Raw genomic sequence first — 16,764 nt, 5'->3', positions numbered from 1 at the left:
GAGTTAGAGAATCATCAAAACAACAATTTTTTGGGGCATTTCCAGTGTGCAGTGGTTAATTCCTACCAAAAGTGGTTCAAGAAAGGACAACTGGTGAATTGGCATCAGTGTCATGGGTACCTAAGCCTCACTGATGTGCTTGGGGAGTGAAGGCTATCACATTTAGTCCGATTCCACAGAAAAGCTACTGTAGCACAAACTGATGAAAAACTTAATGCTGGCTGTGAGAGAATGGTGTGAGAGCATGCAATGCATCACAACTTGCTGGGTATGGGGCTACATAGCTGCAGACCGTTCAGAATGCCCATGCCGACCTCTGCCCACCGCGGAAAGCGCCTGGTCTGATGAATCACGTTTTCTATTAGATCATATGGGCACCCAGGTGCATGTGCAGAGATATGGTAGCAGGATGTACTTTGGGAAGAAGGCAAGCCAGCAGAGGTAGTGAGTGCAATGCTCTGGGTAATGTTCTTCTGGGAAAACTTGGGTTCTGGCATTCATTGAGATGTTACTTTGAAATGTACTACCTACCTAAAGGTTGCAGCAGGCCATGTTTACTTCTTCAAGGCAACAGTATTTCCTGAGGGCAGACAAAGAGTTTAAGGTGTTGACTTTTTAGGCAGGTCGTTTTAATGTTGGGGCTGATTGGTATATATTGGGTTGTTTTAGGATCAAAAGCGATCAAATCAGAACCGTCAGATTTGTGCCATAATCTTAGCATATTACTGGAATTAGGCAGTCTGGCCATGCTAACAGAGTAATTTGCCTGCCCAATTGCAGGGCCCTGACATTAGCTTCTGAGTCAAAGTAAGCCAAACAAGGAGACTGACATCATAGTATCACTATGTTAAGCTTGGCAGTCAATAAGTAAAATGGCACATCTGGATGAGCTGAAACAAGGAGAAGCATTTTATGCAAGGTAAACAAATGATGTTCCAATCCATGATTTAAAGAAAAGTCAGAAGTAAAATGGGTTAGAAAATGTACATGTGGAGTAATATTCAGGAGGATTCAAGGACTGAGTTCACTTTTTTAGAAGCTGTAATTTTTGTTTATTTCTGATTATTTACTTTGTCATTCAGAAATATCACATTTTTGTTGTAACAATGTAGCATATGGAAAAATAACAAGTGACAACTAAATCTAATTATACTGTATGCATTAATACATGTTTTAATACCTTTAGACAATATCATGTAGTTACAAACAATCACCCGTTAGGCTTACAGATTCTGGAACAGCTTTCACAGACAGTTCCAACTCAAGAAATGTACAAATCATATCATTTGAAGACTATTTTTAATTGTTGGTTGTCAAGGGTCTATGGCTAAATGCAATTTATATTCAATAAGAATAAGTTAAAAAAAAAAAAAAAAAAAAAAGGGTCCACGCTGAACTCCACCTGTGCTGGTATTTCTGTAACCTATGTATTGTGGATTTGTAAGAAGTGACTACCGGAGGTATAAAAGAGGAACAACCTGAAACCTGAAATAAGCTCTCTCAAGGAAGTTCTAAAAGAGCAATTGATAAGTAATTGTTTTAACATAGATGATTTTAAAAATTTCACCATTGTTTTGAATGGGGAGTTTTTGACATTTCACTAATTCATACTGTACAGCATTCTCTATCGATGTCACAGGTGTCAAACTCCGATTCTGGAGGGCCATATTCTTAGTTAGTAACTACTAACTGCTGATAATTTAACATCTATTACATTCATTCATTTTCCAAACTGCTTTATCCTGAGCATGGTCGCTGTGAGCTGCAGCCTATTCCAGAACACATAGGACACAAGGCAGGATCAGTCCCTGGACAGACACACATCAGGGTCAATTTTGCATAGCCAATTCACCTGGCGTGCACGTCTTTGGACTGTGGGAGGAAACTGGACCACCCAGAGGAAACTCACACAGACATGAGGAGAACAACTCCTAGCAAACTCCATTAAGGGAGGACCCAGGGCATGAACCCCCTTCCTGTAAAGCAGCAGTGCTACAACTGCTCCACTATGACGCTCCTCTAATTTAACATACAGCTAGTTGTCGACTTATGACCTGTGTGTCTTACGACCATTAATCTTATGACCGCTACTGCGTCCCTTGGGCAAATTACAGTTTTCGCCACTCCTGCTCCGTATGTTGCGACTCATTCTTCTCAACCTGCAGCGCTTTCGACTACGTTCACTTACATTTGTTTTACAATTACAGGAAAAAAGACAATTGATCTTGATACAAAAATGAAGGTGCTCAAGAAGTACGATGCAGGAAAGAAAGCAAATGCAATTGCATGTGACTTTAAGTTATCCCATTGTGACCGGTGTTGACCACACGTGCTGAACTACTGCACTTTGGCTTTGAATCCAGTTAACACTAGAATTACCAGAGCCTACGAAAAAACTCGTATATCCGGCCCACCTTAAATCGCTTCTTAAATCCGTTCACACCTCTCCGCCAGCATCCTTTGTCCTCTAAATGTGCTGATAAAAGACAAGCTGCCAGCAGCCGGCTATTCCATCCCCCCACCGACTTAGAACGTGAGCAAAGTTTTCCCAGCTCACGCCTTGATTGATTATGTGGGAGTGAAGTGGAGTTTTACAGTGGAAATAAGAGATCATTATTCTAAAGTAATCTGTGTAAACACATTGTTAAAACAGAAACTTTGTCATATTTTAGTAATAAATGTTACAAAATGTAGTAGGCATAAACTATAGAATGTGTAAAGCCCGAGTTCCAAAGATCAAATAAACACTTTCACAAAAGCTTCAAGGACAATACAACAGCCTCCGTGGCGTAGCGTGTTAAGATTTGCCTCTTAGAGCACAACAGCTCTGCCGCCTTTCAGACCTGAGTTCGATTCCCCGCTAGGGATAAAATGTTGCTTTTTTTTTTTTTTTTTTCTTTTTAACCTCAAACGGACATAAAATTTATAAATTGGTATGCACTGTCAGTTAATGAGATCGTTATATTTTCATGTGGGATGCTCCTTTTAAAATATTTTTTTAACAATTGAGACTGCAATTAACAGGAACAACTGTCCTTATAACTGTTATTTTTAAGATCCATAACACACAGACAGACGAGCACTGCGTAATAGGGAGACAGACAGGCAGAGATATATAAATAAACAGGGAAGGCACATGTACTGAAAGAAGAAAAAAGATCAACGTGCGTTGTTCCTGTAGCACTGAATGAGCTCACCCGCTCTAACATCACCCCTCCACCCGATCTGGGAAAACTTCGCTCACGTTCTAAGTCGGTGGGGGGATGGAATAGCCGGCTGCTGGCAGCTTGTCTTTTATCAGCACATTTAGAGGACAAAGGATGCTGGCGGTGAGGTGTGAACGGATTTAAGAAGCGATTTAAGGTGGGCTGGATATACGAGTTTTTTCGTAGGCTCTGGTAATTCTAGTGTTAATCGCCGAAGCTTCTGCATTGTGACTCACGATGTGTGAATTCATACGAACCACCATGAAGGGGTAGGTAATAAAACCACTCTGAACTCTTTTATCTATTAATGTTTATTATTAAAGATTTGAAATGTTAAAACAGAAAACATATGAGTGCTCAAACTCTGCTGGTACAAATTCTCCTCTCACAGTTAACACAATGAACTCTGGGAGAGGCTCACATTGATGAGGTAACATAACACATACAAAAGGATTCATGAAGCTGTGTGCAATAATAATAATGAAACAAAATAATAAAAAATAATTTACAAAAAAAAGAAAATCTACACAGTGCGATACGAATGATGATTAAAAAAAGGATATAAAACAAACAATATAATTTAAGGGACTTATTAGTCAGTACTATACATATGGTCAGGTTTGAATACGTATACTAATCCATCATATGTCTAGATCTAATCACGACTGATCAGTCAGAACTGAACATGGTAATAAATTGACAACTACCTGTACTTCTTTTAATGTCAATTGACTTGCTTAACTGCTCTTTTCTTTCTAAACTGGCAATCAAATAATGACATACAAAGGAAGCCAACGGATGAGCAGTTAACTGATTGGTCTTAAACAGGGTTGGAGTGCCATCACTTTTCCTCCGACAAAGCTCCTATTTAGCTGGTAATGAAATCCATCATTTAATTTTATGTATTGTTCTTATTTTCATTCTGCCACACCAGTAATTTCTAAAACAAATTTTGTTTTATTTTTCTGTGACCACTATCCAAGTGCCCTGTTGGACCAGAGTCAATCAATATTTCTCAGACCTTCATTTTTTTGTTATCAAATATTTTTACTGAGACATATATCAAATATTTTTACGGAGACAAAAAATGGTGAACACACATCAGAATATACATACTGGCCTGCCTCAAAAACAGGCCTCATCCCAGGCAGCCAAGCCCCAAAAACTGAAGAAGCGCTGAGGCTCAAAACGGAACACTGGATTTCTTCTTCTTCTTCTTTCGGCTGCTCCCTTTAGGGGTTGCCACAGCAGATCATCTTCTTCTATATCTTTCTGTCCTCTGCATCTTAATCATCTTAGTACAAAAATACCTTTAAATGTCATACATGTGCAAAATTGCCCATAAAATCTATAGCTTTATGGACAAGTCTAATGAAGTATGTTTAAAACATAAAAAGTTTATTTTATATCCATTTAAAAGAGAACAAACAAGTTCAAAGACATAAACCAAAAGCAAAATCCAATTCACAGAAAACATAAAATCCAATACAGTAATCCCTCCTCCATCGCAGGGGTTGCGTTCCAGAGCCACCCGCGAAATAAGAAAATCCGCGAAGTAGAAACCATATGTTTATATGGTTATTTTTATATTGTCATGCTTGGGTCACAGATTTGCGCAGAAACACAGGAGGTTGTAGAGAGACAGGAACGTTATTCAAACACTGCAAACAAACATTTGTCTCTTTTTCAAAAGTTTAAACTGTGCTCCATGACAAGACGGAGATGACAGTTCTGTCTCACAATTAAAAGAATGCAAACATATCTTCCTCTTCAAAGGAAACAGAGAGTAAAGCAAACAAATCAATAAGGCTGTTTGGCTCTTAAGTATGCGAAGCACCGCTGGTACAAAGCTGTTGAAGGCGGCAGCTCACACCCCCTCCGTCAGGAGCAGGGAGAGAGAGAGAAACAAAGTCAAAAATCAATACGTGCCCTTTGAGCTTTTAAGTATGCGAAGCACCGTGCAGCATACTTAAAAGCTGCACACAGAAGGTAGCAACGTGAAGATAATCTTTCAGCATTTTTAGACGAGCGTCCGTATCGTCTAGGTGTGCGAACAGCCCCCCTGCTCACACCCCCTACGTCAGGATCACAGATAGTCAGCGCAAGAGAGAGAGAAAGAAAAGTAAGTTGGGTAGCTTCTCAGCCATCTGCCAATAGCGTCCCTTGTATGAAATCAACTGGGCAAACCAACTGAGGAAGCATGTACCAGAAATTAAAAGACCTATTGTCCGCAGAAATCCGCGAACCAGCAAAAAATCCGCGATATATATTTAAATATGCTTACATATAAAATCCGCGATAGAGTGAAGCCGCGAAAGGGGAAGCGCGATATAGCGAGGGATCACTGTACAATACTTATGATAAACTTTACCCCACCAACCTTAATGACGTTATGCTATCTTCTCAACCTTCTCATAATGGCAGTCCCACAGACTGATGTCATGGTGCCCTACATATGGGTTTTCCTAAAAAATGCTAAAGAGTGTATTCAAACAACCTAAATACACAATACATAAATAGTAGATAAATAATACTACATTAATTAACAACAAAAAAATAATTCAAAATTAACAAAAAAATGGTGAATATACATAAGCCAGGAACAAACCCTGTCTGTAACTTAACTAAACTGAGATCAAAATGAGACAGCGAATACTGCTTGCAGTCTTATAGAAAGGCTAAAGCCAGCAGATGTACTGGCATGTTGATTTGTGGTTGCTGGCACTGAAATTTAAAGTTGAAAATTTCTCCCTTTATTTTTGATCAGAAATTTAACTTGTGTGACTATAAACTCCCAGGAGCTGGTGCTGAGCTATGCAGCAGCTTCAACTTTTATTTGGCGCACACACATAGTATAGATGAGTGGTGGAAAACCATCATCACTAAGAAAATCTAAATATGTGAGGTACAGGGAAATATATTAACTAGACAAAAATAACCAGTAAAACATTACTTTTCAGTACTGAGATAACAAAACTATTAAACACAATGAAACAATCCCTCCTTGAGCCAAACCCTCATGATGAATACAAAAATGATTTTTTGCTTTACACTTGGAAATTAATTTGCTGAATGTTTTCCAGCTGGACTCTGTGCTGCTCTGTGGCAAGCTGATTGCCAAAAACGAGGCTTGTCTATGAAATTTAAACAGCAGTAACAGAAAAGAAAGCATCCTTACATTTTTAACAAGTAAAATGACTTGTGTTTGAACGATCTGTTAAAGTATCTTTCCACTGTCACAATTTGTTTCTAAGATTTTGACTAATAACTTGACTAAGGGATCAATCAGTGGGCCACCTTAACAGTTCTATTCAACCACTGTTTTTGTTGAACACATCTGTTTATCTATTAGCAAACTTCAGTTAATACAATTCAGGGTTATGGGGAGAAAGATTCTTTGAAAAATGTAGGCAATTGAGCTAAACTAATCTGTTCAACCAAATGTCCAAAGAAGCATACAGTTGAAGTCAATTAAAAGACACCTTCAATGGTTAGAACTATTGCATAAAACAAGGGTTTTACCAACAGTAAAGATGATTTTGGAATTACCAAGAAATGCCTGATAATGCTGACATGAATGGTATCATAACTAATACCTCCATTATCATTGAATACCTTAATGAAAAAAATAGTTCCTTGCACATTTTCATAGTTTAGTCCAAAAAAGCGGCCTAAACAGGCACCAGAAATGTCAGATAATGGGCAAATCTTTTTAAAGATTGAAACACTGACATCAATCAACTCCCGCAAACTCTCTCTGAATGAGCAATACTGTACCTGACAGTGTGCACAGAAAAACTGAGGAAGAAAGACATTGCTTCACAGATTAAGAGGTCAAAACTTCTACTAGCTGAAGGAGACCTCCTTTAGCCAAGCAGTAAAACTGGTAGATCGGATTTCAGCATCCTCTTTTACATCTCATCTCTGCCGTCTTAGGGTTCACGACTAGAGAAAAGCTGAAATGTCGCTTTCAGTGAATCCTCACCATTGACAACTCGGGGCCACTCAGGGAGACTCCAAATGTAAGCAGTGGCATGTGCCGCCAGGCTGAGAAAGAAAGAGAGACTCTGTGCGGGAAAGTTTTGACACAGAGCTAAGACAACCACATCTGCTGTCGTGTAAAGGACATCGCTTATTCCAATGTCCTGGGTTTGTGTCCGCCCTACTTCTGCAATCTCGGTTAGGTCAACACAAGAGAATGAGAGTGTTGCCTAGTGTGATTTCTTACCAATGCCATAAATCAGTGGACTCAGAGAGACTTGATGCGTAACAATCATAGTAATGATTTTATTGCTTGCAGTTGTCTGGTGTTTATCCATGGATGATACAGTGAAATATAATAAAGGGATATCATGCATGTGCACCTGGGGACCACCTTCCTGGCTCTGGCAAGGTAAGCAGGTCCACCCCGGGCTGAGAACAGTCACTGGTGGTAATTTTATAATCTATTTCCCCTGTAATGTTGAAGGGCCATCTAAGGAGGTTGCCTAGTTCTGCCCCTGAGCCACAGAAAAGACTCTGCCCTTTCTGCACATATGAGATCAAAGTTGGAAGACCAAGGAAACTGGTGTCAGATTTTGACAAGCAAGAAAGGAGGACAGGAGGAGTTTGAATTAAGTGCAACAGCTTACACATTTTCAATTAAAAAATAATAGATAAAAATTCAAAATTGCTGCTTTGTAAACATTAGGCTTGTTAATTTAACAGTAAAATGTATCTATTTTATTTGTAAACTTGTTAAGCAGGTTAGACTTTGTATCTTCCTGATAAACACCTTATGAATATTTGATAGATTTGTGGCTTTTTTAAATGATTATTATTTGTTTGTATATGTTATACAGTAAAGATTTTGGTAAGAAACAAGTACAGACTAATTAAAATAGCAATCCTTACTTATAAATATACCTCAAGAATTAGTAATGTCTAACTGATACTCTGGAAAAAAAAATCTGCATAAATATAGCAAATGTATATTTTAACAGCAAAAAAGCTGTAGTGCAATTAAAGATTAAAAATTAGAAAACCTTGTGCATGTACATTTACATTTAAGCAATGTTTAACTGCCAATGGCAATTAATGAAATCAATGTTAGAATATATATTGTCACGCACGCGCGATTAGGGAGCCACGGAACGACCTAAACTGTTGCGCGAAAGCATATACCAGACGGGAATGGCGGAGTACTAACCTTTCTCTCTTTATCTCCAACAGAAAGAAAGACACAACACCGCCATGAACCTGCTGAACATGGATTCCCAACACGCCACTTCCGCCTTTCCTCTGTCGCACCCCAATGACGTCAGCAGTCCCATCATCCATCTCGGTTCCTTCCCAGCAGCGCTTCATCCATTTCCGGTCCCTCCCTCATAAATGTTCCCCCCGTCCGCCATGATGGCGAACGGTGTTATGACAGTTGTATTATTTTTTCGACTGATTGCACTTTTCCCACAGTATATGGGGCCGGAAAACCCCAAACCTTTTCCTGACTTCTTGTGTCTTTTTTACAATATATTTTTGTTACAAAAATGGTGAAGACTACTTTTTTTTTTTTTTAAATTAAGCTCTGTTTCATAAAAGTACATTACAGAAAAAATTACACAATTTGACAGCTTTCAATATGAGAAGCATTTTATTTTCTTTAATGACACTAGGGGGCTTTGTCCCCTGCTCGCTTCATTCACCAACCCCTGTGTTTGGTTAATCGGATATACAATTTAAAATTTTTTTTTCTTTGGAATTGTTTCAATTTCATTATTTGCACTTTTACTTTAAAGCTTCGTTAAAAACAATATTTTTTGAAGACACATTGTGACAACGCAACGTATAACTGCCCGTGAGTGAATATTGTTTCTCTTTCTCTAATAAATAATCCAACTTTTTCTAATGTTTGTCACTGTGATTTATTGATTGTCATAGCAAAAGCTATTCTCAAAGTAAACTGTAAACATTTTAATATGAATGGCATATCACAATCTCCTTTGGTGTGTAATGTTATTTGCGGAATATATACATTACCTTTCTTTTTGCCTGTTAAAATTTGCATCGCTTCTCAGTGATCATCAATATACACCTGACCAAATTGTGTATTCTTTGAAATTTAACTTGTCGTTCCTTTAACTGTTCCGGGACCACAGATTCTCATAGTGTATGGTCCATTATTGTGTAAATCCACGTTTTGTGCATTGAATGATGCGAATGCGAAAAGACTTTGTCTACTCTTTGCCTTTTATTTAGGACCTCGATTTGTCCTGCTATTTTTTCAATTACACCTGGTTCTGATGATTAATCACCTTTTGTTTGCGGTAATGCGATCTTTTCTATCTTTTCTTTGATACTGTAGCAACTGACATGATAAAGTGTCTCAAAAGTTTTACTTGAACAATCGCCGACTTCCTAACCCCAAACACAACTTTTTAGCACCCTCTCCAACCCCTCCTCCCCCAGGTCTCGCCCCCCCTTACCGCGTCAATAAATACCCCGCTATCAGTCTTCCGTGCTGTACTCCGCCCTCCCTAAATCGGACCTAACAGTCACTTAAAACCAAAAAGCCCTCATGAACCTGGCTGGGACGCTACACTACTTTTTTTTACTGCTTTCATATTCTGTACCTTTCTCTGCATGTGTATCGTACCATCGTTTGTTTGAGCCTTTCGAATTCCACTGCTTTCATAATCTCTTATCTGCCTTTTTTTCTCTCCAACTCATTTGGGTCTCTATTCTCCGTATTGTTCTTATACGCTTTATATGTGCTGAGAGCACATGATATGTGTGTACTACGTGCTTTAACACCACTGAGGGTTTTTTGATGGGTGTGCTGTTATATGATATCTTTTGTAAGTAGGGCGTGTCTTGCAAGAATCTCATGTTCCACGTCCCCGCGAAACGTCCCTGGGACAATCTCTTGGCACCAAGTCTCATGTTTATGGTCCCCACGAGCCGCTCCGTGGCAAGTCTCTTTTGTCTCACGGGTCTTTTAAATGTCTTCCGAGAACTTCCGAGAAGATCACGTATCGTAGCCTTGCTCTTGCTTTCCAGGATTTTTTTTTATAATAGAGAGATATGTATTATGACCAAATATTTTCTCTACATACTTTATTAGATAAAAAAGTATGTATTTTAAGAGAATTTTATTTATTTTAGTATTTTTATGGAGACTGAACAATAAGCCTTAAGCATTTCATTTTGTTAATAAAAAAATTAAGAGTTGAAACCTGTGGTCTATAGCTTTTTTATTTTTAATAAAAATACAACACTTTAACAACACTTTAATATAGGACATAAGGCTTCTCTGCATCTGGTTATGCAGGAGCTTGGTGTAAAAAGTATTTTAAAGAGATAATGGGAAAAAAAAGTCAGAATCAGTATGAATCAAAATCATCCAATCCAGTAATAGGATATCAGTGATTGGTATCAGCCCGATAAAAACCTGTTCAGAGCATCCCTAAATGCAGGTCCCTATAACAATTTCTTGCTGTTCCAGTATCTCAAAATTAGAATACTTTTAGCTAAAAAATCTAACAGCAAAGACTAATATTTTGAACTGGAATATAAGATAGGTATAGGAACAGGACTGATCCAAACTATGCAGAAAAAATGGGACTCATGACTTTGTGGTTGATTAAGCAGATTTGTAATGTGAATGAAGCATGAAAAAACAAATCATAGACAATTTTTGAGTCCAGAATAAGCTTCAGTCACAATGAATCTTCTTTGTTGGAAAATTAAAATACAGTAAATGAGCACTTTTGAAAGAAAGTTGGCTCTTAAGAGCATCTGTACACTAAATTAAATTAAGATTAACCTCCCCAAACCTCATTGTTGATGGCAGCAGGCTTTCCTCAGCAGTTTTATAGAAAACATGCATTCAAACCTCCATCTCTAATGGGATGCAGTTTCATATTACAAGGTTTAACACAGTGTTTCATGGTTAAAGAAAGAAGTAGTTACACTATGGGCCCTGAGGTGTTCATGCTACCCATGTTTTCATTCCCTTGAGTAGACAGACTGGGAGTTTCGAGGAAAAACTTAGTCAACTGCTGTTAATGACCCATGAAGCACAAAAGAGATTTGTACAGAAGGGAATACTACGTCCGAGCCTCAGTTTTCAACAAGAAGTGAGACTAAACAAGAAAACTGTAGTTCCGGATTACAGGGCTCTGAACCTGGGCATGCAATGTCTGCATTTAACGGAGATTATTTCAAAATGCTCCAAGATTTTAAATGATCCCTCTTGAGGCTTTAAGGTTAAAATTAAAACAACCTTAGAAAAAACAAGAGTTTCAGCTGGAGTCACCCTATAATCAAAGAAATACCCTGACAAATAGATCACTTTGAGTGACAGCATCATAAGTGGATATTAAATCACTGAGACTAGCTGCACAAATGTCACTTCATCCCAGTGGTTCACCTCAAGGGCAAAACTAAGATTTAAGACTGTAATGAAAGTAAAGTACATTGTGTACCCAAGACTCTGTTGGCTTGCCGTCCCTGCAGTGAGAAAAAAAAAATCTGTTTCAACATTGCTAGTACAAAAGCAAAATCTTGAGTTTTAAAACGGGTTTAAATGGGCACAAAGTGCTACAGCAGTTAACATATCTACTTAACAGCTCCAAAGAGCTAGGTTCAAATCTCTCTGTTTAATCACTGTCTAGAATCTACACATTCTCATTATGCTTCTTTCTTTATAGATTAGTGTGTTTTGCACTTACAGTTTTGATTTAGCTCAATGATCCATTTTTAAAACCTCATTAATACAATGTTATAATTACCCAAAGGTTGGGATGACAGCCTATCCTGGTAACTGCAGTAGATAACATTAAAATCCCTGGCCAGACACAAGTATGCATTAGTTTACTCCTACACTGTATTTTAGACTGGTTGGCTATTCTCAAACGGCTACGTGTAAGTGAGTGTGGGCACACATGTGACCCTCTTCAGCCGGAACTGACGCTTCCAGGAAAAGCTCTAATTTCCAACAACCCAGCAATAAAATAAGTGGCACATCTTTTCAAAGCATGCTATTTAATGATATAATGCTAATTAATCTTTAATATTACAGATCAGAATATACATTTTTGAATTAAAAATAAAATAACTGTATTTAATGTGTCAGATGTCCTGTGAACATCTACTCTCCAAATTGAGAAATCAGTATATTGCATTGGAAGAAGATCACTGCAGATCCTGTGGAACAACTAGGAACATGCACTGGCAGTGCAGCAGTGCTCAAATAAGTGTCAGTTGTGTGTTGACAGTATAGGGCACCATGGCAGACCAGTCATTCTAGGTGGGCTTCAGGAGGCTGTGGTCACCCTGTCAAACTGATAGGCTCATCCATCAATGGATTTTTTAAAATCATAAGCAAAAATAATATTTGAAAATTATTCTGTGTATTTTTTTTGATTGACAGACACCTTTCTTGCCACTGTGATTACCCTTCTTGCCCAGTTTGGTTATTTGGCACTGATGGTAACTCAGTGTTACAAAGCTTGTGCGTAACAGCAAAGTCATTAATCTGTTGTTATAGCAATGCATCTATCAAGTGGCAGGAACAGGGCTTGGGCTGTGAAGGAGCCGCCAAGCAGACTCAGACAAAATCCGTCTCTTCACTACAGATTACACGGTTACAGACAATCCAAAACAAGTTATCCTAAACAAATACCAGGTGAGTAACCCATATGGTGATTTGCCATTTATGTTTCCCTCTATTTTGCTTGATGTCTGTACATCCTGCATCCACCTGTGGTGTTTGCATTATTTATACAGTACGTATACTGTATATTGTCACAAATGTGCATTTAGAACATAGTTTACTGGCTCGAAAATAAATGTTTCTCAGCCAAGCCAAGGGGTGGCGCTGTCCTATAATACTCTCTTCTCTTTTCCGTCTACAGACCCTCAACATAACCTGCCTCCTAATGACATAATTTCCATCAACCAGGAACCCCCCCCTTCCTGATGACATCACTTCTGGTTCCAGTTCCACACGCTCCCTCCTCTTCCTGTCTCCAGCACATATATCCGCCATCTTACATGCATCAGTTCCGTTTTGAGCTCCTTGTCTGTAAAGAAGTTTCTTTATTTTTGCATCTTTTCAAGTATATGGCCCAAACCTTTATGCTTCTTTCTGACTCTTATTGCAATATATATATATGTTTTGTTGGCATTGGTGATGTCTATTCTGGTGTTGAGTGTGTAATTAACATAGACAGTAGAATTTGATTAATATAACATTTAATGTTGTAATGGTCAGATGAAATAAGCAATTATCATTCAGGTGGAATCAGCTACCTGCAGACGCAGTGAAATCAGCCATCTGATTGACAGTGAGCTCTCTAAATGCATTTCAGCAGGACGGGCTCTTTAAATCACCACGATTTTCAGTGGCACAAAGTGAACATGAGGGTGGGAGAACCAAAGTGTATGGTCAAGCACAGGAGGAGATGACAGTCGGGGCCTTGTGGATTCATATATGGGAGAGAGGATCACAAAGAGCTGGCCACAAAGGGATTTGCCTGTCATGTATTATGGAGTAAAGCAATAAATGCACTCATTTGTCAGAGGGCTCAAACACTCATCCTGCATAGTGTCTCTCTGTCTCCTGCTCATTGCTTGCTACAATAATTGCACACACTATGCCTAAAGCATCTGCTGTGGTGTTCAAAACAATAATTGAGTTTTTTGTCTGGTCATTTTTGTGTTGTTTTTTTGGTTGTCTCTAGTGTGGCTTCTGAGTAAAATGTCTGTTCTGTTGTCGTTAGTTTGTCTACTGGAGCGTATGATGTCCCCATATTATTGCAACAACTTGTTGCTACGAAGAATCTTTACAATTTAATGTTCAATTACAGTGTCACAGTTGCTGCCATTTGCCTAATTTAAAATCTTTTGACATCAATGCAACAGTAAAATAGTTCTCGCAACCAGGACTTAATTAAGAATTAATTTGTTTTTTTACTGGAAATTCATTATGACAAAGGTGCAATTTAGTTTGGGCAACAGGTCTACAGTAGGGATGAAGTTTGTCAGCTCTGTGAAGTGAGATGAAATGGATAAGATCACCAATTACATTGATGTCTTCTAAGACATCCTAGTTTCATGTGGTAAGGAGATTAAGTGTGTGCAAAGGCCAGTTAATATACTAAGGAAACCACAGTGCAAATGGCAGAAGACAGTACCTACCGAAGAAGACATAGTTAGGGGCACAAAGACAATTGTCCAGAAGAAGTGGTCAGCATATGGAAGGTTTAGGAGTCAGCTTGGTCAGCTCACAACAGTTGATAGTGTTTGGAGATATCTTTTCAGGGAACTGTTGCAAGAAACCCTGTATCATCTTGACATCCCAGAAAAGTACTTGCGCTACAATTGAAAGACATGCCTCCATGCCACAAGACAGATTATAAGCCAGTTATCTTATATTTCTCGTCTTATATTTGACTGCATGTCTAAAAAAACTAAAGGAATTTGTATCCACAGTCATCACAATGGTTCGTCATCTTCATTACCTACACAAAGGTGCAAAATCAAGCCATACCACAGAGTCTCTGTTTGGCCCGTACCCAATTAATCAATCTCCTTTGGCCAAAACTGAATAAAAAAGTGCATTTTGTTTGTAAAAATGTCTGCTTTGCAGTACTAAGAGGTTTTATATAAAATGAAAAAAATGAAGTACTGAAAATAAAGTCAACAATAAATAAAATATGACTTGTTGGATGGTACTATTCCAGGTGACACTGTTCTGATTAACATTTAAAAGCATGCTTAGAATAAAATTGCTGTAATTAGTCTGCTTCTGTCGTCACTCTTGGCAGGAGGATACACCATGTGTTAGAAATTACTACATCAGTGTTCCATTATGTGGTTTCTGTCACCCTTGCAACCCTCAGCAAGCAGAGCTGTTACATGTCATTTCTGATTCTGTTCAGAGGTTATTAAGCATTATGATTATATAAATATTGTTGTTTTTTTAATCTGGTTGTATAATTAACTTTGCAATTTTTTTTAATTTATAGTTTATGCATTTGTAAAGTTTTAACGTGTTCCTTCAGTCTTAGAGGCTGGCTCAAGTTATAAACTGTCATTTTATCCTGACACTGTATTCTCTGAAACTTCAGTTTGCCATTATGAAGAAATATAAAATCATTGACTTTTTTTTTTTTTAATAATTTTAATTTTTGCTAAGTATAAACCCCTTTAAGTACTGGGAAACAGCTGACCCTTATTTTAGGTGAGGGGGGAGAATGTTTTAATTTTCAGCTTTAAAACATGTAAGGATGATCTCTGTGCTCCCTGTTAATGTTACTAGAGATGAAATTGAACAATTAATGTTGTGACTTTAAGTGACACTAATCCACGTGAAATTGTTTTATAATAAGGGGTTTCTTCCATTCATGCTGACCACAATTCTAGAATATAATATTACCAGATCTCAATATAAAAAAGAAACAATGTTCTTAGACTTACATTTAATTACCTGGAGCTGAAATTCATCACCATCTTATTTTTTTATGTGACCAGCCATTTTGTGATTTTGTCACTAGGATCCCTGGACCATCATTAGGGTCACACTTACTGGCAGTCGAGATGCATAACGTCATCAGCCTGGCAATGTTTCAGCCAGCAGCTCATACAAGTCTTTATCCAAGTTGGTGGATACAAAATCAAAACGATCCTCAAGTGTTGTCTCTTAAGAACTTTGGGTTAATAGAATTTTTGGTTAGTTTATTCTTGGTTACAAATTCTGCTTTAGTCATGTTTTGACCCTTGGTATTCTCAGTTTTATGTTTTTATCCCCTAATTCTTCCCATTTTACTGCCAGAGTTATAAAATATGGGCAGGCAATAGAATCTGATATTTCAATCCTATTCTTATGGCCATATCCATATTGTCTGTAATTACAATGTGTCCAGAAATTGTTGTGTGTGATGTCATTGACCATTGTCTTTTTAAGATTGTGATGTAGTTCTCCAGGTATCCAACCATCTGCATAAAGAACACATCTATTACACATCTCTTTACAATTTCTTTGAATAAGGAAATGTTTTTTAACCTTTTATTTTTTTTAATGATTCTTGGTTTTGGTTACAATTTTTTGTTTTTTGGGTTTGCAGCTTTCAGATCATTAGCACATTATATTTTTTGAATGTACAATAAAATGTATTTAATGTAATTTTGGAAACTTTGTCTTTTGGGACTGATTCTTTTTCATCTTAAGGGAAATATGTAGCTAAATCCAGCAGTGTGTTAATAAACCTTACCTGTTCTGCAAGCCAGCCTATGTGCCTGACTTCTCGGTTGCTACTAGTGTTGCTTGAACCAACCATGGAATTGATCTCAGCCAGGACCTGTGGTAACAACGCTGCAACATTGGTATGAATTGCTGTAAACCAGGAGTGGGCAGAAGCTGCATCTTTACACCGAAGGACCACTGTACTCCTTCCATCGGGGGAGTGGAGCTCCAGCAACCTGTAAAATCAATCAGAGAGAGAGAGCACTCAGAATCAGACACCACTTGTACCCCAAGTGTATTTAGCATGAATTATCTATTGTTTTAATTCCCCAC

The 16,764-nt window shown here is 38.0% G+C and overlaps 1 protein-coding gene across 1 annotated transcript in view; it reads right to left on the bottom strand.

Annotated features, from left to right (window-relative positions):
• The window catches only part of sntb2 (syntrophin, beta 2), a 327,074-nt gene that overhangs the window by 99,121 nt on the left and 211,189 nt on the right, over window positions 1-16,764 (bottom strand). The window contains exon 3 of the mRNA XM_028809888.2: window positions 16,460-16,667. Within this exon, the coding sequence (XP_028665721.1) occupies window positions 16,460-16,667 (208 nt within the window). The remainder of the gene's footprint in view (window positions 1-16,459; window positions 16,668-16,764) is intronic.

Source organism: Erpetoichthys calabaricus, chromosome 9, assembly GCF_900747795.2.
Source record: "Erpetoichthys calabaricus chromosome 9, fErpCal1.3, whole genome shotgun sequence".
In the NCBI taxonomy this organism is placed as follows: Eukaryota; Metazoa; Chordata; class Cladistia; order Polypteriformes; family Polypteridae; genus Erpetoichthys; species Erpetoichthys calabaricus.
This window is presented reverse-complemented; position numbering and strand designations above follow the sequence as displayed.